The sequence below is a fragment of the Cuculus canorus genome, chromosome 2 (genome assembly GCF_017976375.1).
Source record: "Cuculus canorus isolate bCucCan1 chromosome 2, bCucCan1.pri, whole genome shotgun sequence".
NCBI lineage: Eukaryota > Metazoa > Chordata > Aves > Cuculiformes > Cuculidae > Cuculus > Cuculus canorus.
In genome coordinates this window covers 112969404-112992851 of record NC_071402.1, presented here as the reverse complement: position 1 = coordinate 112992851, position 23448 = coordinate 112969404, and the positions used below count along the sequence as shown (strand labels likewise).

General features: G+C 39.8%; 1 protein-coding gene across 4 annotated transcripts in view; it reads right to left on the bottom strand.

Annotated features, from left to right (window-relative positions):
- MYRIP (myosin VIIA and Rab interacting protein) overlaps positions 1 to 22867 on the bottom strand; it is a 221138-nt gene extending 198271 nt beyond the window's left edge. For 3 of the 4 annotated variants that reach the window (XM_054059792.1, XM_054059796.1, XM_054059795.1), the window contains exons 1-2: positions 20932 to 21205; positions 5916 to 6065 (exon numbers count right to left, since the gene is read on the bottom strand). In XM_054059792.1, coding sequence (XP_053915767.1) covers positions 5916 to 6025 — 110 coding nt within the window. In that variant the 5' untranslated portion in view covers positions 6026 to 6065; positions 20932 to 21205. Of the gene's footprint in view, positions 1 to 5915; positions 6066 to 20931; positions 21206 to 22757 lie in introns of those variants that run through there. The other variant, XM_054059793.1, reaches the window with a different exon arrangement.
- Positions 22868 to 23448: the final 581 nt, after the last annotated feature.

Here is a 23448-nt window from a genome sequence, read left to right as displayed (position 1 = left end):
ATATTAAGGTAGATGTCTTGCTCTTAGTCTTGTTAATGAATCCTTACATCCAGGAAACAGCTGCACTGCCCTATATATATTTTTAATTTTATGTCTTACAAATCTAAGCAGTAGCAAAATAACATACAAAGTTGCATCTGTGACATTGGTAAATCATTCGCTGCACACAAAAATAAGTTTACACAGACCAGCGCTAAACTTGTAACACTTCAACAGAGCCTTGCACTGGAGAAGTGGGCAGCTGTGTTAACTTGGCAATCACAAAGAACACCTTTCTCAGAGAAGGAGTAAACCACTCTAAGACCTTTTATTGCAGGAAAAGAATAAATGTGCCAGGACAAACCACAAAAAAGTGCTAGTAGCTATTCTCATTGGCATACTGTGGCTTTACTCGCAAGCCTGATGGGCAGAAGAAAGAATATGAAGTGGTATGTTACAGCTTCCTTCTCTGGATCCGTTCAGGAGTTAATGAACAGGCACAAGAACCAGAACAGCGCCTATCTGTGACAAAAAAAATAAAATAATAAAATAGAGTAATGGATAGGAATGCTCCTTGTGCTCTTCTCACATTGTTCATCAGCGTGAAGGGCAGGCAGGCTGACCTTATGAAATCACTTCAAGCAACAAGATATCGATCAAAAGTTCATCTCCTGGAACCCTGAAGCTAGTGGACATGATGAGACCAATCTCCTGTTCCTTTCGTACTAGAAAAACGGCTTTAAAATTGCTTTGTTTGGGAAGAGGAGAAGAGAAAACAGACAGGGGGGTTTGGTTGTTTTTTTTTTTCCTTGATTTAATGTATTTGATACAAGCCTGCCACAGTAAGGAAGAACAAGAATGGACATCTTACCCAAATGTCTGGCTTGGCATTTTGCCAGTTTGATATCACTCACACAGACAATATTTTGATTAACAGGGGCTGGAAGGAGTTTAATATTTTATCCACTACAAGACCTATGACACATACTGTGAATATACTGAAGTTTACTATAGTCTGACAAGAAAAAGTGTTAAACTGGTTTCTGAGTTTTGTCAGGTATAAGAATTTTTCTTAAGAAACCTCCTCATGAATCTACTCATTCTGCAATGGGCTACAAAGCAAAAGGAAGAGAAAGAAGAAAATAGGCAAAAGCAAGTCTCTTAATTTAAGTCATTTCACTGTCTCCTACACAAGGGTCTATTCTAGTCCCTTGCTAATTCTTTGCCTAGAAGAAAATCAGAACAACTAGAGAAGAGAGGGTCCTCCAGTGAGCATACACCTCAATTTTTCTGCAAATAAAGTGCTGCTGGAGATCGGATCATGAATCGCTGCAGTTTGTCTTTACAACTGAAAATGCAACTGCATATAAAAAGACAGCAAAGCTGATATTCACCAACTCAGCTATGAAGGACACAACTTCAGGCAAGACTTTGATATTTCTGCCTGTTAGTGGTAGTCGACTCTCAACGCTTCCATTGTGCTGCTCCAGGGATCCCACATAATTATATTAAGCATTAACGTGTTATGATCACATGTTCATGTGGTACCAGAAGTTCAGTAATTTTTCCTTGTAAATACATTCTCCCAGGTGATTAAGAGCAGCAGTTGAAACAAGAGAACCATGTCCCCTGCAAAGAAACTTTTTTCATCCCTGCTCAATGCACGTCTAAGGTTTACCACTAAAACATCACCATACAAATGGCTGATTCGGCATTCATGATGGTGATGGAAATTTTGTTAGCCAGTGGTCATCGGAAGATGTCTTGAGGCACTTAGGCTGTGGCCTCCTGAAGTAAAGTAGCTGCTGACAGATAAAGCATCTGCTCTGCTGGCAGCTGATCAGCACCAAACCCATTCTGCCTGCCCATTTCCCCACTCTGACTTCTCTTTCTTTGCAGTTGTTCTGGATGTTAAAGTATCAGAACAGCCATCTTTTAACCTGTCCACACGGCTAAAATATAACAAGTTGGGAACATCTACTACAATAAGATGATCCATCAACTTTTTATTTTCCTGTAAAATAATTTCGCTTATTTAAAACACACTGACTTCTCAGCATTTCTGACCTGAAACAAATGGACAAGCACATTTTTGTCCAGAGAGGTGGTGGAATTTCCATCCCTGGCAACATTCAAGGTGAGGTTGGATGGGGCTCTGAGCAACCTGATCTAGTTGAAGATGTTCCTGCTCACTGCAGGTGTTTCAACTAGATGGCCATCACGGTTCCAACCAATCTAAACCATTCTATGATTCTATTATTTATAAACATGGTGATAACCTCAAAACAAAACCAAAGGGGGAACTGATCTTGCCCGCAGCAGAGGAGAAGAAACAGTGGTGCAATTAGATAGTCTGAAAAATTCAAAACACATGCAGTAATTGAAAACAAATAAAATGCAGTATTGCCTTTCACATATCTGTTTATGTAGAGGCCTGTCTCACAAACACACATTAGAACTTGTAAGCCATTTCTTTAAAAGTATTAAAAAAAAAAGCCAAAAACAAACAAACAAAAAAAAAACCAAAACCCAAAAAAACCAAAACTGCAGATATGACAAAATTATAGACAGCAAAATGTTAAAAAGTTCATCGCTCAAAATGGTCCATCACTGACATTCTGCAGATGCATAAAGCCTGAAATTCAACATTAAGGAAATAAACCTGTCTATGAGAAAACAAACAACTAGTGCATCCAGTTAACTTGCTCAAAAAGCCAGCTGTGGTCACTAATGTGCCAGTAAGCCAGAGCCAGCCAGCAGAGCTTTGGTGGCAGAGGTGACGTACACAAGACTGTACTGCCTTAGCTCTGAGCACACATGCCAAGAAACTTAAACTGATCACCTCCCTAATTATGCTGGATCCGCCTAGTTTCACTGCTTCAACTGGTTCACAGAAAACCAAGCCCATCCATTAACAATTTTGGACTACAATTGTGTTACAATTTTAGCCTCAGTGATTCCGAATGATTACACTAAGGACAGAGCAAATAAAAATGTAACACTACTGCCAAAGAATAGAACCAACACATCATCAAAATAGAAAGATTATGAGTGAACAAGCAACAAAGAACAGTAAATATTACTAATCTGATATCAGGCTGAGAGCCACAGCACAAAAAGAAACTGAACCAATATTAAGCAGTACGGCATAGTAAATCAACCACATTAATCACTGAGTATTTACATATGGTTATCATATTGTTATCTTACTATTTTCAGCCAAATGATTTTTTTCACAAAATGTACAAGAGCAGCCTGTCTGATAACACTAACAAAGGAGAAAGGTTTAGAGAAGCACTGCTAAAGATTCTCACTGCAGAAAGATTAAAAACAGCATTGCAGCAGAAAATGAAGATGATCGGTATGGCTCTTCTCCACACATTCATTATGCCATTTTGTTTACAGAGTATAGAAAAATAAATTAACATGTAACAACTGCAGTATTGTAAAAGACATTGCTACATTAGCTCTAAAACGGTTGCCATTTTACTCTACTCTCTGTTCTAGTTTGGGCTAAACCGTGACAGTATCTCAAAAATATTTATTAGGAGTGAAGATAATTCATTTCTTGTAGTAAGTTACTTAACCCTTCATTGTCATTAGCAAGCAAAGTTGAAAACATCAAGTTTTTTTAGGTTTCATTTCCACTATATCAGGGAACAATATGTCATGTATTCCTTAAGTAGTTCTTGATCCTTAGAAATAATTGCTACCAATAGAAATAATCCCAGAGAGATACTGGTGAAATGGCTATTTATATCTTTGTGTGGGGGAAAAAAAAAAAACAACCAAAAAAAAAACTATCTATGTTATGAAGAATTATACAGAAATCTTATTTTAAGAAAGTATCACACATGAAAGCTTCAACGCCATCCAAAGACTAATGATGCTACCTGAAATTAAGTACAGGAAGAAAAAATTACCTTCAGATATAACTTAATTTTATATTTATCGACAGAAGTCTAGTATACAATATACACATGCGAGTTCTTTCATTTAAAAAAAGACAACACTTCTAAAGTGAAATTATACTGTAGACTTTACCAGTTGATAATGTTCTAAAAAACCAATGCAACAGAACGAAGAACATCAAAGGAGACACAATGTCCTTTCTTACAGGCTGAAAAAAAAAATCTAATCTATAGCAAGGTATAAGTTTCTTATATGATTACATTTTCTATTACATAGTAAGAGAAAAAGATGAAAAGATGTGTTGCTACATCCTTCCTATTAACTCTGCATGCTTTCAAAACTCCAGGAGCCCCCCGCCCCCCCCCCCCCAAAAAAAAGGTCAGCTTTTAAGTCAGAAGTAAGCATTAAACTTCATTGGCAGTCTTTAGTGTCATTAAAAATCCTTAAATTTGGATCCTAAATATCAGCCTATATTTCAGAACTTTGACTTTATCAGCACAACTCATTATTTGCATCACTTTAACATACTTTAATACTAGCAAAAGGCATGAACTACACTCAAGAGAAAAAAAAAAATCACATACTCATACATAAGCTGAGTTGAGACTATGTTTCTCTCACCTTCCAGTATCTTACCTCCCTTCTTACACCAGTTTTCTACTTATGGTCACTCAATTATCAAGTCTCAGGTAAAACTTCAGCAGCAAAATGGTAAAACACAGAAAACAGCAGAAGTAGTTTATCCAGGCTTTCTAACCAATTTTCTGTGGGCATGCCTTGCATTCTCCCCGCCTCCTCCTCTCGCTATAGGATCTAATTGTACAGAATAGGGAAGACGCCCCAGCATTTCTAAACTGTGGTATGCTTGCATGTGGTATGTATGCAATCACATTAAAAAAAAGCTAGAGAAAGCCCCTATGCTCATCCTCAAACTGTTTCTAGAACCTCTTGGCTTTGTTGTGAAAGACTATGAAAAATAATCAGTACAATCCAGCCTTTCCTCCCTGCGGCAAGCTTGTGGTACCAATCCAAGCAAGAACTTGCACAGCATGACAAAACTGAATTAGTCCTGTCTTACAAGCCTTCTTTCTTGTTCCTAGTGTTCCAAGTAATTTCAGGAAATAGTAACAGAAAACTGACAGAGACAGGATTCCTCTCGGTTCCAACTGCACGCAATATATACACCTGGTTTTCCTTTTATTTCAGTCATCTTCCTGCTCTGCTAACTCAGCTTGATGCTGAAGAGATAAAGAAACAGATCATATCTGTGATACTAGCAGTATGGTAAGAGAGCATGCATTTGCCAACTATAGATATAAATATTAGACTATTCTAAAGAATAAATAATGATGTGTTCAAAGAAGTTAATAACAAACACAGACATAACAATCCACGGAAATACTGTCAAAACTACTAGAAAAACAATGCATCTACCAATTGAGATCTCTGTCAGTAGCCCTTCTTGTCATACACTAAAGTTCCTGGGCTAAGAAATTATCTTCCAACAAGTTGCATTTGTTTTCTTCTGGGTTGTTTCTGCTTGCAATCACTTTGTACACAGATCACTGAAAACAAAGTTAGCTTCTCAATACAAGGGATAAAAAGTTCCACTAATTATTTTGGGAGAAAGAAATCGTTTGAACTTCTTCACCTTCACATGTCTGCACACAGACAAGTTTCTGAATAAAGAGAAGGAAATGACTACAAACAGCAAAAACTTGTCTTAAAATAAACTTCTGTTTCTGTTGAAGTCAGCCACTGCTTAAGCCTCTACCCTGGTGACATAGAGCAATGATTTAAAGACCACTGTTGTGGTTTAGGCCAGGACAGACTAAACACAAAAATGAATTATCACTCAATAACTGAATTCCCATGGAAGAGTTTAGATATCTATTGCATTTGTGACAGGAATGATTATTAATGCATAGAACACCCCAGAAGAGCTGTGTTCACTGGTTTTCCCCCAAATCAGTTTGCAATAATCTAAAGAGACCAATATTTTTAATCATGTTTTTTCTTCGTACCTCAGCCTTTCTTCTTCTTTCTTGCGAAGGCTGAAATCTCGCTGAACCACCTGAAGCACATGCTCTGCTTCTTCATCAGTCAAGCCAGAAAGATCCAGTTTTCTCCCCATTATATACTCTGTCTTGGATATGAATAACTATTAGGAGTATCTGAAATCAGAAACAGAAAAACATTCAAAATAAATTGAAAGCACTGATATATTTCCCAAGTGCGTTGAAATCACAGGCACATGTGCCCAACAAAAACAGCTGCTGCCATAAACATCAGAGAAGAAAAATACCCATTTCAGAATTAGTTTTCAAGTTCCATTCACTGAAAACAATCGTCCCAAACTTAAAAAAAAAGAAATGCAATAGATAGGTTATTTGAGATATTAAAAAATATTGAGTGGAGACCTCAGTGTTACCATCAACAAGAAACGCATTGAACAAAAGTCAAATCAGTTCTAGATATTTCTAAAGATCTTCTGCCATGAGTTTGCAAAACAATCCCTGAGACCACGTACAAACCAAGAGCATACTCTCCTCTAACACTCAAAAATATTTTGTAATACCAACTAAGAAAACAGGAATTACTTTAAAACACCATAAAAAGTAAGCATATACAATTCAAATACATTTCCCAGAGTGATTGGATAGATTTAAATGTCACACGACATCATTTTCCCTTTCTGTGAATGACAATGGAAGAGATATAGTAGTAGTCAATGTAATATGCGAATTGAAGGTACTATAAAGTTTAAAGTAGAGTTTGCTCCATTTATTTAATTAATGAATTTTCATCAATTTGTTCTTACTACTTCTACTGATTTAGTTGAATTCCAGTAAATTCAGCTATCAGTATTAATTTCTGTAATTTGATTTATGTAATTATTTGGGCAATCATAAATGTGTCCATCTCCAAATTAAGTTATGGTTCCAGAAACATCACACACAGTCTTTGCAGCTCCGTTATAAGCTCCCAGCAACTCATGTCTTTAATTAAAGACATGAAACTTCTTACATTATATGAAAAAGGCAACTATTACTGTCTATGCCTAACACTGCTATGGCATACAATGAAGTGCTCCAAATAGTATAGCAAGAAGCAGTGGGGGAGTATGAGGGGGGTGGCGTCAGGGAATCAGCTTTATTTTCTAAACATAACAATTCATTCATTACTTAGAGGATGACAGATGATGTGGTTGACCGGTTTTTGTTTGAGTTCTGGGGTTTTTTAATACAACATTTTCTTCCTCTAATCATATGGTTACAGTTCTTCAAACAGGAAAAAACAACACATGGAAACAGAATACTACTTATTTATTCTATTTTGGTTGGGCTATCAGCAAAGTTTAGAATAGACTCTTCATTCAGGGAAGTAACACTTAAAAACAAGCAGATGAGAGAGAAACTTAAGTGAAATCAAGATGACAAGATCCCTCCAGTGAGAAACGTGCTCACCATACTGCTAACAAAGGTTGCAGTGGAAGAGCATGTTTTGGCTTGGCGCTTTGGATTACTAAGGAAGTTGAATAGGAACACCAACAACGAGTTAAAGGTTATAAAAATGTACTTCTAATTAAAAATACTGTGATTCTTGCATAAAAACAGTGCCACAGAAACAAAGAACTGTACGTAGTCTTCACTAATCCCTCTTGCAAGGCCAAAAATATATGTCAAAATTCACGACTGGCTAAAATATAGCGAGGAACAACTGGCAAGATTTTCTTCCATTCTCTGCTCCCCCACTCCCCTGCATAAATATCGCAGGTCAAAGGCAGAACAAGGAGAGCCCTGGGAAAAGTTCTTCCCTTCCGACTTTGGAATACTTGTTTGGCTCTTCCCACGCAAAGCACTTCAGTACACAGGCCTTTCTGACTTTCTAAAAGCATGGACGGGCTTTACTACAGAACAGCCACATCTGCAGGGAAGTAAGCATGACTTTTCCAAGTAACTTTTCTCATGCTTATACACTTTATGGATTAAATACAGGTTAAAAAATAAAAGGAAGTAAAACTATTTTAAGCAATTAATTTTAAGCAATTGCTTGAACTATTGCTTAAAACTATTTTAAGCAACTACCTCCATGGTAGGGCTACACTTGTCTCCGAGACACAAGATGATGAAGATACTAGGAGAATAAAGACACCGTTCCAGTTTTTCTTGAGCATCAAGTTGACAACTGTAATTAACATCATCATAATAAGTTCTCCCTTCAGATCTTCATCAAAACATTTTTGGAAACTTTGTCAAAATTAATGCTGTTGACCAACCTGATCTCCTTCCATGACCAGATGACCTGCCTGCCTGATGAGGGAAAGGCTGTGGAAGTTACTTACCTTGACTTCAGCAAAGCCTTTGATACAGTTTCCCACAGTATTATCCTGGAGAAACTGGCTGCTTGTGGCTTAGACAGGTGTACTCCTTGCTAGGTAAAAAAAAATGGCTGGATGGTCAAGCCCAGAGAATTGTTAAAAGAGTTAAACCCAGCTGGCAGTCGGTCACAAGGGGTGTTCCCTGGGGATCAGTATTGGGGCCAGTCTTGTTTATCAATAACCTGGATAACGGGATTGAGTGCACCCTCAGGAAGTTTGCAGACAACACCAAATTGGTCAGGAGTATTGATCTGCTCGAGGGTAGGCTCTGCAGAGGAATCTGGACAGGCTGGATCAATGGGCCCAGGTAAATTGCATGAGGTTTAACAAGGCCAAGTGCCAGGTCCAGTCATGACAACCCTATGCAACATCACAGGCTTAGGGAAGAGTGGCAGGAGAGCTGCCTGGTGGAAAAGGACCTGTTCAGCTGGCTGAACACAAGGCAGCAATGTGCATAAGTGGCCAAGAAGGCCAAGAGCATCCTGGCTTGTACCAAAAATGGTGTGGCTAGCAGGAGCAAGGAAGCGACCATGTCAATATATTCAGCCCTAATGAGGCTGCACAGCAAGTACTGTGTTCAGTTTTGGGCCTCTCACTGCAAGGATGCTGAAGTGACGGAGCATGTCGAGAGAAGGGCAACAAAGCTGGTAAAGGGTCTGGAGCACAAGTCTATGAGGAACAGCTGAGGGAACTGGGGTTGCTTAGCCTGGAGAAAACGAAGCTGAGGGGAGGCCTTATCGCTCTCTACAACTATCTGAAAGGAGGTTGCAGTGAGGTTGGTGTTGCTCTCTTCTCCCAAGTAACAAGAGGATGAGAGGAAATGGCACAGAGTTGCACCATGGGAGGTTTATATTGGATATTAGGAAAAAATTCTTTACTGAATGAGTGGTGAAGCATTGGAACAGACTGTCCAGGGAAGAGGTGGAGTCTCCTTCCCTGGAGGTGTGCAAAAAAACGTGCAGACGTGGCACTTCAGGACATGTTTTAGTAGGCATAGTGGTGTTGGGTTGACGGTTGGACTCAATCTTGGAGCTCTTTTCCAATCTTAATTCTATGAAATAGCAGTGTTAGGATTCCAGTTGCACTCTATGATCTTAAAGTCTTTTCCAACCTAGATATTTCTGTGATTCTGTTTTTTCACATATATAACCCGTGGTCTATCGTACAAAGAAAATTATCCCTTTGATTCAGTCACTACTGCTGACTGTAGGCATATATTAGAAGAAGGGAATTTATTCCTAAAATCCGGAGGTAAGCAGGTAACCCTGCTACCGCCAATTTATTTTTTAGGTCAGCAAAAGCTTAATTTCAAGCCTTAGAATCACCAGCGCCTTTAATGCTTGATTCTCATGTGGTTTATTTACCTGTAAGACTCAGTCTGCATTCCAATATTCCATTAACCTTTAGGGAATGCATGTGTTTTTTCCCAGGAAGTAATTTTTCATCATTTTGCTAAATCACCTCTGATCTGGGAGTACCACGGCAGTTTATAAATATTTATAAACAATGCTCAAATGTCTTCTTTTCCAGGAGGTCCAGATCATGTGTTTTGGAAATATAGAAAGGCAAATCCTCTAGAGGAGGTGCAACAAGCTACGTTTAAAAAAAAATAACATCAGAGCAGTTTCTCAGCCTAAAATAACTCCTGGCCTCAACTGAAATAACTTACATGAGGCTGTTCAGATGTTTACCTTCATAAGTAATACTTCTTCACTAAGTCTCAAACCGAATGCAAAATTTAAGCTTTCAGAGACATTATAAGGAATAATATCATTCCCTAGAAAACTTTTGCTCAACAAATTAACACATTCTAAGAGGAAAGCCTAGGCTTACAATACATGACTAGATATTGTTTGAGTAATACTCTAATCACTATACTTACTACAGTCTGTTAAAATCTAATTAAAACTTCCACATAACAAACATTTCTTGAATATAGCCTTTAAGAAAACAAACAAAAAACCCACCAAAGCAAACATAAAACCCCTACAGAACAACATTAAAACGAAAGGCTTTTCAAGAACTGCAAGCAAATCTTCTGAATTTTAAAACGGACAAGAGCATCAACACAAAAAATGAGGGCAAGAAGCATATTTCCTGGTCACTCATATGACAGCTAAGCTGTTTGGACTTGCATTCTCAGCAGAAGATTAGCATTAAAGGAGGGTGGGAAGAAAGCCAACTAGTACCAACTAACATTTAAAACAGATTCTCTGCCTGACAAAGAGCCGCATTATAAATTTAATTATGCAAGTGGTCACACTGAGTGTTGTACAAAACAGACATCTTAGTTTTATCCTGTAGCAAAGAAATCCGCGCTGGCAAGGCTGTGTGTGGAGTGCTGCATCAAGGCCACAAAGATGATTAAGGGACTGGAGCATCTTTCAAAGGGGAGATATTGAGAGCACTGCCAGGGATGTGGGGGGAAAGCTATTCAGTGTGGAATAGGTCTCAATCTGGAAGAGATCTCTCCAGTACCTTGGCACTGCAAACAAGAATATACTACAATTCTTTCCATTTCTAGGGAAATGTTTGAGGTTTCATCTGTTTCCACAACACAGCTATTTGTAACTGAAGGATTTCATATAGAATAACCTTCCCTCACATAGTCTCAGCTTCAGCCATGAAACTAAACACCAGAGCTGTACTATTCTGTTCTGCTACTCTACCACTTCTAGTATTTTCCAGGAAGAAAACTAAGAAGGAAAAAAATCCTCCAGTAATTATATCTTTGATTCTGTTGCCAACCAACTCATCTTTACCTACTTCAGCAGACTGTGAAGACCTAAATAATCCTGTTCGATCTGTCTTGTCATTATAGTTTGGCATTTGACCAACTTTTGCTGAAGTCTTTTGGTAGCTTAAGAAATTCTTTGTGTAATCTTATTTGTGAACATTTTGCCCTCTTAAACCATACAACAAGACAGTCATCTTCCTAAGCCAAAAAAAAGGAAGACAAGGGCTTTGTCCACAGCTGAGCTCCTTCACCACACCTCATATATATTTTAAAAAAAGTTTTGTTTAATGAATGTTCACAAGAAGTGATCACATTGGCAGCACAAGGTCATTAACTATATTTTTTAATGTAAATATAAATTTTATAGTGTCACACACATTATTTGGTGACAAAAATAAGGTCTGAGTGTTGAAACTGTAAAGGAGATTCCTTGTGTTTCAAATGTGAATGGAACAGAATTCAGACAAAAAAAAAAATTAAGGAACATTACTGTCAAAGTCCAAAGTCATTCCTACTACAAGTAGCACATGATTAAGACTAAAATAAGGCATAAACAAACACAAGTTTCTTGATTTTTTTTAAACTCCAAGAAAGTCTAGAAACTCTAGTAAACAACATTGTGCATATTCTTTCTTTTCCACTGGAAATAAACTAATGTTCTAAAATAACAAGAGGGAAAATACAGGCGATCCAAAGCCAACTCTTTGGATGAAAAGTCACACACAGCCCAACTGACTTCAGCATGAGAACTTGTAACTAGCATGCCGTATTTTAAATGAGATGCAAGACAAAATCTCAGACAGAATGTTATTCATTGTACCCACAGTGATTTTAACTGAGATTTAACTGCACATATTTCCCGTCTGCAACCAAAACAGAAAATTATCTTCCTTTCAGCGTTGTATTAATTTTAGGTGAGATTTATTTAGCAAATCAAACAGCTTGCAAGTTCCTGAGCAAAGTTAGGTATGTTTCACTAGCGAGTGTGGCTTGTGAAGCAGCAGGTTTTATAAAAGAATCATGAAATTAATTTAGTTTCTTCTGGAAGAAATGTTCCTTGTTAAGGCAAGTTCCTACAATAACGATGTGTACTTCTTGTCTAGAAGAGCTCTGGGACATACTACATCAAAAGAAACGTGGCCAGCAGGTTGAAGTAAGAGATTCTGTCCCTCTGCTCTTGTGCAACCTCACCTAGAACACTGCGTTCATTTCTGGAGTCCTCAAGCACGGGAAGGACATGGATCTTAGAGTAAGTTCAGAGGAAGCCATGAAGACCATCAGAGGGCTGGAGCACCTCCCATACAACGACAAGCTGAGAGAGCTGGGCTTGTTCAGCCTAGAGAAGAGAAGGCTCTGTGGAGACCTTATAGCGACCTTCCAGTACTTAAAGGGAGCTTATATCAAACATGAGTTGTCACTCTTTATCATGAAGTGCAATAACAGGATAAGGGGTAGCAGTTTTAAGCTGAAAGAGGGGAGATTTACATTAGCTATTAGGAAGAATTTTTTTTCCTGTGAGAGTGGTGAGGCACTGGAACAGTTTGCCCAGAAAAGTCGTGGATTCCCCATCTGTGGAGGAGTACAGGGCCAGGTTGGATGGGGCTTTGAGCAGCCTGGTCTGGTGGAAGTTGTCCCTGCTCATGGCAAGGGGTTTAAAACTGGGTGATCTTTAAGGTCCCTTCCAACCCAAACCATTCTATGATTCTATACTATAATGGGGAAAACTGTAAATCTTAAAAGGACAAAGGTTATCAACGCATGGTTTTAAATTTTAATCAATTTAGGAAATAAACAGGAGTTTCACAGTCTTCCTGCTTCTATATTTTACATTATTTTAAGTAATGAATATGAAACAGCAGAAACAGAAAAGCTCCATTAAACTCACGTTTTATTTAAAAAAGAATGGGATTTCTCACTTAATGATGGCACTTTTCCAGAGGCAGAACACAGCATATTAAACTGCTTCTAAAAAATAGAATCAATTGTATTTACATAGCAAAAAAATTTTATTTTTATAAAAAAATAAAGATTACACTGGAGGACTTAATTTCTGTTATCTACCTTTGACGGATTAGAAAAAAATGTCATAGTAAAGAAAATCTTAATAATAAATCATATCATTTTGTACCTATGCATCTGGCCTACAGCTGATACACAAGCATAAATCCCAGTGGGAATTCAAAATGTAACACAAAAGCCAAATTCATTGACCAGAATAATCTTCCCACTGGTAACAGTGAACTCCTAGAGAAAAGGCTTAACTAGAATATGGCCTTACAGCTCCTAAATACCGTAAGTCAGCTGGCATATACCGTTAGCACGCATTTCACTAGCATTGGCTTCCTAGCTACTCTATCCTCTCATTTTACTTCAGTCTCATCTTCCATTGTTTGTGTTGAATTTAGGCAAGTCATGTTTAGCTCTATTTTCTCTGTTTAGTAGCAACTGTCTTACGGAAGAATGCGTAGTCGAGTGATGCATCTGACAGTATTCCTACTGTGTGAGACTGACTGTTACTGTTCCCAAAATGAGGAAGACAGCTTGGAGAGAAAGACAAAACCGGAGCAGTATTGCGCTGACACACCACTTTACTTTGGATGACTGGTGTCTCTTCCACGTGCCTTCAATCTAAAGCATGAAATGCAGCTTATTACTGCAACAGGCTGTCAACAGCCCCAAGATGAACCATCACAGGTCAGGAAGAAAGCCAGCAAATACACTTAGGGCATGCAACTGATCCCAAATAGCCCAACATAGTCAGAGATTTGTATGCCTGTGACCTTAAGGCTGCAAAGGCTTCACTTTGCATGCTCAGCTTGCAGTGGGGCTCAGAGCTTCCTGCTGTGTACTGAGGCTCCCTGCACAAAGAGAGCAGCAGCCACTGAACAGTCATGTCCCCTCCTCCACCTTCCCATCAAAACCAAAACCAGAACACACCCGGTAAATCACTCTTCACACTGTACTTTCTAAGCTTGAGCCAGCATGAAGAAAATACTAAACAAAAAACTCGCTTGCATTCCTACCTCTCTCCTCAGTGTTAGCTCAAGAGTGAAAAATACGTTCTAAAACACAATACAATACTGCAAATATACATTCACCCACCTGTGTTGCACTACACATACCACATCCTTCTCCTGAGACCTTTGTCAGTCTCAGCATTTCACAATCTATGGCCCTCAAATGAACTACTCAGAGTGAAGAGAGATGAAGGAAAAGGCAAACCTTTCTCTGTCCCTTCAAAGACTCGATGGCAGTTTCTGTTTCATTTTAAGATGCAGAGAGAGAAAGGAACATTCACTTCATCTATGAAGCAGCCTAATATGTGCACACTTTCTGTGTAAGCATCAGGTTCAACACCACTTTAAGCCTGGAAAAGCTCAAATATTTATCTCCCTCCTTGTGGAAGAGCATATAAGAGCACACAACTCAGGATATTCCTGTGCAGATGCCTAATTTCAGATGCCAACATCCCACTTCCTACATGGCCTGAAGAAACTGAATAATACAGGTGGTCTACTGCTATATGAGCTGTGAAGCAGCATGTGACAACTTTTAGAAGTTAAATGTCTTACCCAGTACCACAGCAGTCACTGTTTTTAAGAACACCTAAAGAGAAGCATCCTAGAGATAGCATTCAACAAAACCAAGAAAACATACATCCAAGTATATTTGCAAGTTCAGGATGCCAAAGCATTACTACTGCATAAAGCAGTGCCAAGGCTTCTCATCCAAGCTATTCATAACTTTAAATCTGGGGAGGAAGACATTGAGAGGAAAAGTGAAGCTTTTGTAAAAATCTCAAATAGCCCTGGAAGCCCAAAACATTTTACACCTGCATATAAATTTAATTTTGCATTTGAATAATACAGGCAAAAAGGGTTATGATAAATTAAGAATCTCATCACAACTTTAAAGCCATATTGCAAACAACCCATGCAAACTACAAAAGTAAACAGTTAAGTTAATTGCTTGACTGCCACCAAAACATCCACAATATAAATCCAACCAATATGCAAACACATCACAGGCATATTTTAAATTTCCTACAGAATGAAATGGATTTTTCCCCCACAACATATGTTGCACTTATTGACATCCTGCACCTCTCTTACTAAATATAACCCATCAGCATATCCTTACATCTGATCCAACAACTAGCCTTTGACTGAGAGAATATTTCTGCAGGACTAGGACAGAGACAGAAACTCTACTTCTAGAGGTAAGAAAATGCTTCCAACAGCAGTCGCCGCAATGAAGTAATATTCTCTAGTGCTGCTAGATGTGAAACAAATTTAATACAGCAAATCATTGCTAACTCAACCCCCTGACGGAAAACCCCACTGCAAGTTACTAAATTTCATAGATTAGCAAGTAAATGAACACAATAAAAAACCAAAAATAATGTCAGAAGACTGCCTTCTGCATTCACTGACACCTGCAGAGTGCTTCCAAGCCTTATTTATGCCAGAACAAGTAAGAATCCTAAGAGATAGAGTAGTAAGGAGACACATCCGTTAACACATATCATTTCACTGAGACTTAGTGATGAACTGTAGTTGGTTGACACACAACTTTTGCCCCATGCATGGAAACAAGAGTTTCAGAAGTAGTTTGTCTTTAACAAGTATTTATCTAAACAATTCAAGTGACATAAAGCAAGCCTAAAACAGAGTCAGAGCTGTAGAAAGCTTCTGAAAATGAAATTAGGAGCTGGGTTAATCTGTCAAGTGGGGTAGTTCATGTATTAGTTTGTGGACATCAGGACCTACTCTAGACTGTGTTTAGAAGAGGCTCTGCTTTGGACCTGAGCTTGGCTACGTTATTTTTTTTATACTGACACCGCACACCATGGGGATAATCTAAGCTCCTGCCAACAAACCAAAACCTGAAGTTCTGGATCCAAGTTTATACAAACAAGGAACATTTACATTCAAGCACAAGACACGGGCACTTTCTGAAGTTCAAAGGTCAATTTTACTGTTGGGTTTTGACTGCTGGCTCACTCATATTTGGATCCAAACTGGAATATTCTCACAGCTCCTTTAGTTTAAACTAAGGAACCAAAGCAATTCATCCTCTTACAGGTTTAGAGAATCATCCAGCCAGCACAGACTCCTTTTTGAGTTCCATAGAAACTATTATTCATCAACTTAATCAAGTTAAGCCACCATCTTCAAGAACCAGCTAGGACTCCATTGTACCTTATTAACTTTTTTTTTTTTTAATGAACTTCACTGTACTAGGGCCCACTCTTGAAGATCAAAGTAGTATTACCAGTCCACTGAAATAGAACACTCCTTTGATGAGCCTACATGAAGAGTATCAGCTATACCAAGAAAATTCCTGTTTCTAGTCCTTTACACATCAGCTTATCCCAATTTTTAGATTTTTATTATCAATTATAAGAGGTCTTCTGGACCTTGGTACAGCACTGACACCAACATAACCCCTGCAAATGAAAGTACAATCTTAGGTATTCTTCACCTACCATGACTACATAGGTGATATTTTCACAGAGGAGATGCAATTCACTTAATCACATGTGGAACCAGAGTTCATGGCATGTCATGCATTGATTCCCCTTTTCTTAATTTGTGAAACTATCTTGGAACAGGAATCTGAAGCCTCATCATTAAATATCAAAAGAGAAGTCGGGGGTGGAATAATCACGCTGATCTTCTCCTCAAGGTGAACCGTTTTCTTCTCATTTGGGACTCAACTCATGACTTTTGTGCTTGCAGTGATTAACTTAGGGACAACTTGTGGCACTGCCTTTTAGATCAAGCCCAGCTGAGACTATAAAAACCAAGATCACCAAATTACACCTCTTAGAATCCTCCCGAATATCTTTCAATTATTTTAAGACCTGGTGTCCCTCTAATTTACACACTACGCTTTAACTTAAATCCAACTCATAGTCTGTCAAACAAATGTCAAAGCACATATGACAGCTAGATGCAAGCATTGAGATAACTTTCAGAAAGGTACACCAAGCACTCCTCGGGATGACCACTGAGAGGCAGACGGATCAGTTCTCTTAAGGGGAGAACAAAAAAGAATCAACCTCTTGCAAGATTAAGAATGGTTAGGAAAATAGATTCACTCTGCAACTTGAAGCATCTCAGGACAGTGTTAGCTACATCTCCGTCAACAGCGCTTAATGATATGCCGAACATCCATATTGCAGCAATTAGTGATAACGGCACATACCAGCACTTTTCTGTTTGGATTGTCCTGTGACACAACACCCTGTTCACAGAGTGCAAAAGGGACAGAAGAAAACCACACCAAAATGACCTTCTGTATCATAAGTAATGCCCAATAAGCAAAGAAGCTCTTCTAATATTAGTTACAGAAGAGATAAAACTCCTCATAAGAAGAACAGAACAGAAAATTTACTCCTCGAGTTGTAAACATGTTTTGCTTGCTTTCTTTTCCAGAAGGAAAACAACTGATTATGCACTGTCTTCCTCCAAAAACAGACAACAGCAGAGACCCATATTATTCTGCATGGAGAAGGGTGGATGGTGTTGAGGAGGAGACTGTTTAGTTATCGAAAAGCCTCAAAGATTTCAGTCTGTTGCCCAACTTCAAGATTCATTACAGACAGTGAGAATGCCATGGACTTCAACAGCCTTTGAACAAGGCTCTGCACTTCAGACTGCTATCATAAGAGACTACATCTCAATTTCTACAGTAAATTACCTCAGCACCTTTTAAACAGACTTGATACAGAAACTATGGCTGCATAAAGTCACTTATCTGTTTATTTTTCTCTACCAATAAGCTACGTATGTTTCCGAGTCCAAAAGGAGAAGATTTTTTTAACTGCTGTGCAGCAGAACTTGAGCTTAGGTCTTCAGCAGTAGGACAGGCTAGAGTTTCCCTTACCACCTGCCAGCCGGCACCAGCAAAACTCAGGAAGACTACTTAATTGATTACCATGAGTCAACTTGAGACAATGCCATTTTAAGTGTCTCATCTTCAAGATTAATCTCTGCAGTGGTTAGGTCCTCCACTTCAATAGCCGGTATTTTATTTGGAGATGTACTTTGCCTTGAAGAATGTGGAATTAATTTCCTACGATAATGCTTTATACGCTAAAACAACCTGTAAATAGCAATAACTGCAATAATCTGAATATCAATCACCAACACTAGTTTTTCTTTTATGATCATTAATTGGTCAATAGGTAAATAAAGCCTATAGATAATAGGAAGTAACAAGAGATCATTTCCTTTACCCACCTCATAAACTAATGAGCCAGTAAACATCTGCAAGATACAGGTTTTTGTTAATATAACATCCTTTAAAAAAAAAAAAAAAGACAAGAAAATTGCTCTGCCGTTGAAATCTAATACACATTAGCCTGGAAATTTAATGTGTTCCTATTCCCAGAAGAGTATACTAAGATCTAAAAATTTTTCATTATTGCAATAATGTTGATATTAGCTTTTGACCAGTCAAGCCACTGCAGTTCTTATACTCTGTTCATCTAGGCTAAAGCTGCCAAGTGATTCATTGAACTGCTTTCCACCACAGTATGCCAGATATTTTCATTTCCAAGACTTAGAATATCTGACATACAAGGGCTCTTCCTCTTGGGTCTGTGTAAATTCACATGAAGTTTGGAGACGGGCATCTTTACCCAGTCTCAGAGAGATACATAAAAATAAAACTCGGCTTGAAATCTTGCCAAATTACACTGTATTTAGCCCTTCTACCAAACACCCTGTTTATGCCACGTAGAAAAGTTCAGGTTTCTTCAGTAATTTGAGCAATGGTATGGAGTGCTTCACTCCATATTGTAACATAACAGGTATCTTCCCCTTAAGTCCAATAAGCTCCTTTGGAAAGTAAACTGCCATAAACCTCCAAGCACAAGAAACCTGAGGCTGGTTTACTTTCCCTCTGTCAGTGGTTCACATGTGATCCAGAAGCCTTTATTATCTCTAAAAAATTATCTACTAAATAACCTACGTGGATCCAAAAGGCAAGTGAATAAAGCACTCCACAGTAAGGCTGGATTAACCCACTCAGACTATGGAAGGACTTTTCTCAAAGGGAATAAGTTGTCCCTATGGTTTCCATGGAACTACATTCAACTATTTTCTTTCAGCTTGTCCAGCTTCCCAAGGGCAAGTTAAGGTGGTTTATGCTGCCAAACAGCAGTTTCCAGTCTGATAACAATAGAGCATATTAATGTCGGCAGCAACACAAAGGAGTTGCATTTTCATACAGATGCACTGTTTATGCACAACAGTGCATTAAGTATACACAGCTTTTCTTCAGCATCACCCATGCATAGTTTAGGGATTGTTTTTTCTTTGTTTAAGTACAAGTTCTTCAAGTGTTCTGTTTACTACAACTGTTAAGTGAGAAAGTTGAGTTCCTCCTGTGTTCATACACTCAGGTACACCCTATATAATCCAAAAGCCCGGTTTAGCAATCAGTTCTAGCACACTCAGCTGCTGCATTCATCAGGTTAGGGTAGAAGCAGGAAACAAACTCAGGAAAACAAATTAAAGTTTTAGCTTAGCTTTCCTGATCTAGATGGTACTGGTTCAGATGAGGGCAGTTTGTTAAAAGCATGAGGCTGTCTGAAAGGACAATACTGTGTTCCTTCCAGCAGCAGCAGGTTCAAGATGCAAGGCCTGTTACGCAGGGCAGTGCTCTTCTTTAAGTACCTCTCATCTTAGTGTGGGCTACTGGGGTGGAATTCACATCTGGGAGTTCTCACTGATAATTAACGTATCACAGATGCTGAAAATCATTCTCTCTTGCTTGCAATTGCTATATGCATTTTTATGCATTTTACTAAGTTATCTGACAAATTCCATAGAAAGGCTACAGAATTGCCCAACACAGTTTTGGATGCTTAGACATAATACAATCCAGTACCTGCGTAACAATGGTTAAGGCAGTAACCTGAGGGATTACACACAAGATACAGCACCTCCTGCTTTTCACACCGCTCTGTTCACTTTCTAAAGCTGGAAGTAAGCAGCAAGCATTACTGCCTGACACTTAACTGCAGGGACAAAGTCAGTGGTCCACAATGCAGCTCATGGGGAACCACTATGACCACTAAAAAGCAACTATAAAAACCTGTCTAGCTTGATGCCAGTTCCCTCAAAGTCAGAAAAATGTCTGTTAATATGAGAACTAAACTATCTTTCCTTCTTTTACCTCTCTAGCCTTCCACAAAAGGGCTATCAGAGGAAGGAGTAAAAGCCTTTATTGCTGAAATCCTTGCTGTGCCTGTTCTAAGAAACTCTAGGCTTCATAGCAAGACAGCTACCCACGTATTCAGAAAAGCAGGAAACAGTAAAATGGTAGATATACAGCAAAAACCCACCTAGCTTGCTAGATACCGTTAACATAGCTGCAAACACATTCGTGCACTCTAAGGCATTTTATCATCTAATTTGGTTACACTCGCCTAAAACCCCAAACCCCGGCACAACACACGCTCCTACTTAATTAGATTCCCTAAGAAAAGTCAGCCCGAGCCATATGGTACGTTCCACAGCAGTTACGATAAACTGACCTTGATACTAGGCAAACGCACGCTGCTTCTTGTCTGAGGCATAAATTTACAAGTGCGGCGGCGTGGCGGGATGCTCCCTCGGAAAAGGGGGCAGAGGCAGCACCACGACCAAACCCTTGCGTGGAAGTTGACCAAGAGTAAAACACTATAATAATGATGATGATTACGATGACGATAATAATAATAACAGGAATGATGATGATGCACTGCAGTGACGGTGCTCAAGTAACCACGCCGTAAGCGGAACGCTACAAAGCCACTCAGACACCTGGTCGGTGATTAAAAGCAGCCAAATATCGTCCCCCCGCAGCTCATCCCCCACTCCGGCAGACGAAGCCGCTGCCGCAGGACCCTCCTCCTCCCCGTGCTCACCCTGGGGCGAAGGCTGCACCGAAAGAGCTGTGGGGCAGCAACTTTCCGCAAAGCCGGGGGTTCGGGCAGAGCCACCGGAGAGCGGCTGCGTCGCTCACGCAAAGGAGGAGCGAGCGGACACCTGCGAGGAGCAGCCACCTGGCACAGGCGAGCCGCTCCGCACCGGCCAGCGCACGACGAGAGCTCGAGGCTGCAGCTGCTGCTCCTGCAAACGATGCTGCTGAGGATGGTGATGATAATACCGCTAATGCTGTTGCTGCTGCCTCCCGCCCGGGCGCTGCTGCGGCTGCAGCCCCCACCGCGCACCGGCACCTGCCCGGGCGCCGCCGCCCAATGGGCGAGGAGAGGCGGGGCCAGAGGCGGGGCTGGCGCGGGGATGGGGGGGGGGGGTATGCTCGATGCCGTGGCCCCAAAGGGGCTGTGACCACCCCCCCTCCGAGCCCTTACTTGTGTCCCTGCTGCTGTCACACGCCGGGGAGGGAACATGTGCTGCGCGACTGCGCGATGCTGCGGGTGCGAGGGAGAAGAAAAGAGGCCGGTGGATGCAAACGGGCAGGAATTGCATCCCTGCACATGGATGCAGCGCAACGAAGGTGTGGCCTGGCCAGTTATTCAAGTCATCAGTGAGTCACCGCGGGGATCTGCCCCTGTCCCTGCGGGCTGTGCAGTATCAGGCTAATTGGTTGGGACTAGGTGATCTTTATGGTCCCTTCCAACCCAAACTATTCTATAATCCTAATTACTTTTTTTGCATGGAGTTATTTTTCATCCCTTTTTTGTTTGGTTTGGTTTTTTTTTTCATGCTTGTTTAACTTCGGTTTAAAATAGCTGCAGCTCTTCACTGCAAGGTAGGGGTTTATTTGATCTCGCTTTGTCAAGATAGATGTATTCCATAAATCTTGGCAGTTTTTCAAAGAAAATATTTCCTAGGAGGATATTTTTGTTTGCATTAATTTTTGTGGCATTACAAATACGCTGGTTTATCCAACATTGACTTCTCCACTTGTCGATGTTAGTGAAATGGGTGCCACTCTGTGAGGCAGACACTGGGTTTATTTCAAAAGTATAAGTAAAAGAAAGAAAGAAGCAAACCCCAAACTTGAGGAAGCATTCTGCATCAAATATTATTTTGTATTTCCCAAACACACCTACAGGTAAGTACATGTCTGGGTATTTCCCAAGCAGAAGAAACTTGTTACTTCTTTAAATAAAAGCAAGGAAAAGAAGGCTTTCAACAGTAACATTTTTAGACATTAGGAAGAATTTCTTCCTGATGAGGGTGGTGACGCACTGGCACAGGTTGCTCAGGGAAGTTGTGGCTGCCTCGTCCCTGGAGGTGTTCAAGGCCAGGCTGGATGGGGCTTTGAGCATCCTGACCCAGTGGGAGGTGTCCCTGCCCATGGCAGGGAAGTTGGATCTGGGTGATCTTTATGGTCCCTTCCAACCCATTCTATGATTCTATGATTTGTCAAGAGCAACATGACATGGTGACAAATTGGGAACTGACTAAAATGACAGGTCTCTCCCTGCCTATGTTAGGAGAGTAATTAATAACACAGACAAAGCATTTTTAATAATTGAAAAGATATCTGGGTAGAAACCCCTCTCTAATCTCATGGTTGTTGCTGAATCCCTGAAAGAAGAACAAGTTTTAAGATCAGCCATCCATATCACTTAGACATAGCACTTATGATTATGCAAGTGTGAGATCAAACAAGCAAAACTGTGCCCCTGCTCCTCACACTCAAGCTAATAAGCTGATACTCAGTTGACTTCAGCAATAATGTTTTGCACTTGCCTGAATATCATACACAGAGAGTTTTTACCTTTGCAATAATTCCCATTCTTCTCCACTGGAGACGAAGTGTTGGACTCATGGCTCTTTTGTTCCACACCAGTACAATAATCAGTATACTTTTACTCTGCAACAATTCTCCATGGGGTACGCATTAACTTATGGCACATTTAAACCAGCCATTAACAGCTGATGGAGTGCGGCTAAAAGAAGAGAAAGAAATAAAACAATGCACAAGTGGAGAAATACTATAACAGACTTATGGATAGTGTGTTGGACTTTTCTATTTGTCTGCATCTGCTCTCCACCTGTTGAATGTCCTGTTTGTCTTCACCTACTGGTTTTGGAGTCTCACCTCAAAGGAAATCAACTTCTTTCCATCCACAGTTAGTATTTTGTGGTTGATGCCACTCACAGTAAAAAAAAACCCACCCTGACTAAAATCTTTATTTCACCCCTATAGTGAAAACTGTAAGGCACAGATGGATGAAACTGAGATATGCCAGGCTTTCCCAGGAATAACATATGACATGGGCATTGAATAGTTAAAGTAAGTATCTAAGTAAGGAGGAGGAATAAAAACAAGTCTCAGGAAGAGAAACTCTGCAGCCAAAGATGAGATTCAGGTAAACATAATCTTCCTGGCCGCCTTCACACCCAGCACCTGGTCACTGCAGAGAGAAGCGGGGCACCAAGGTGTGCAAGGGATACTGGCAACAGTG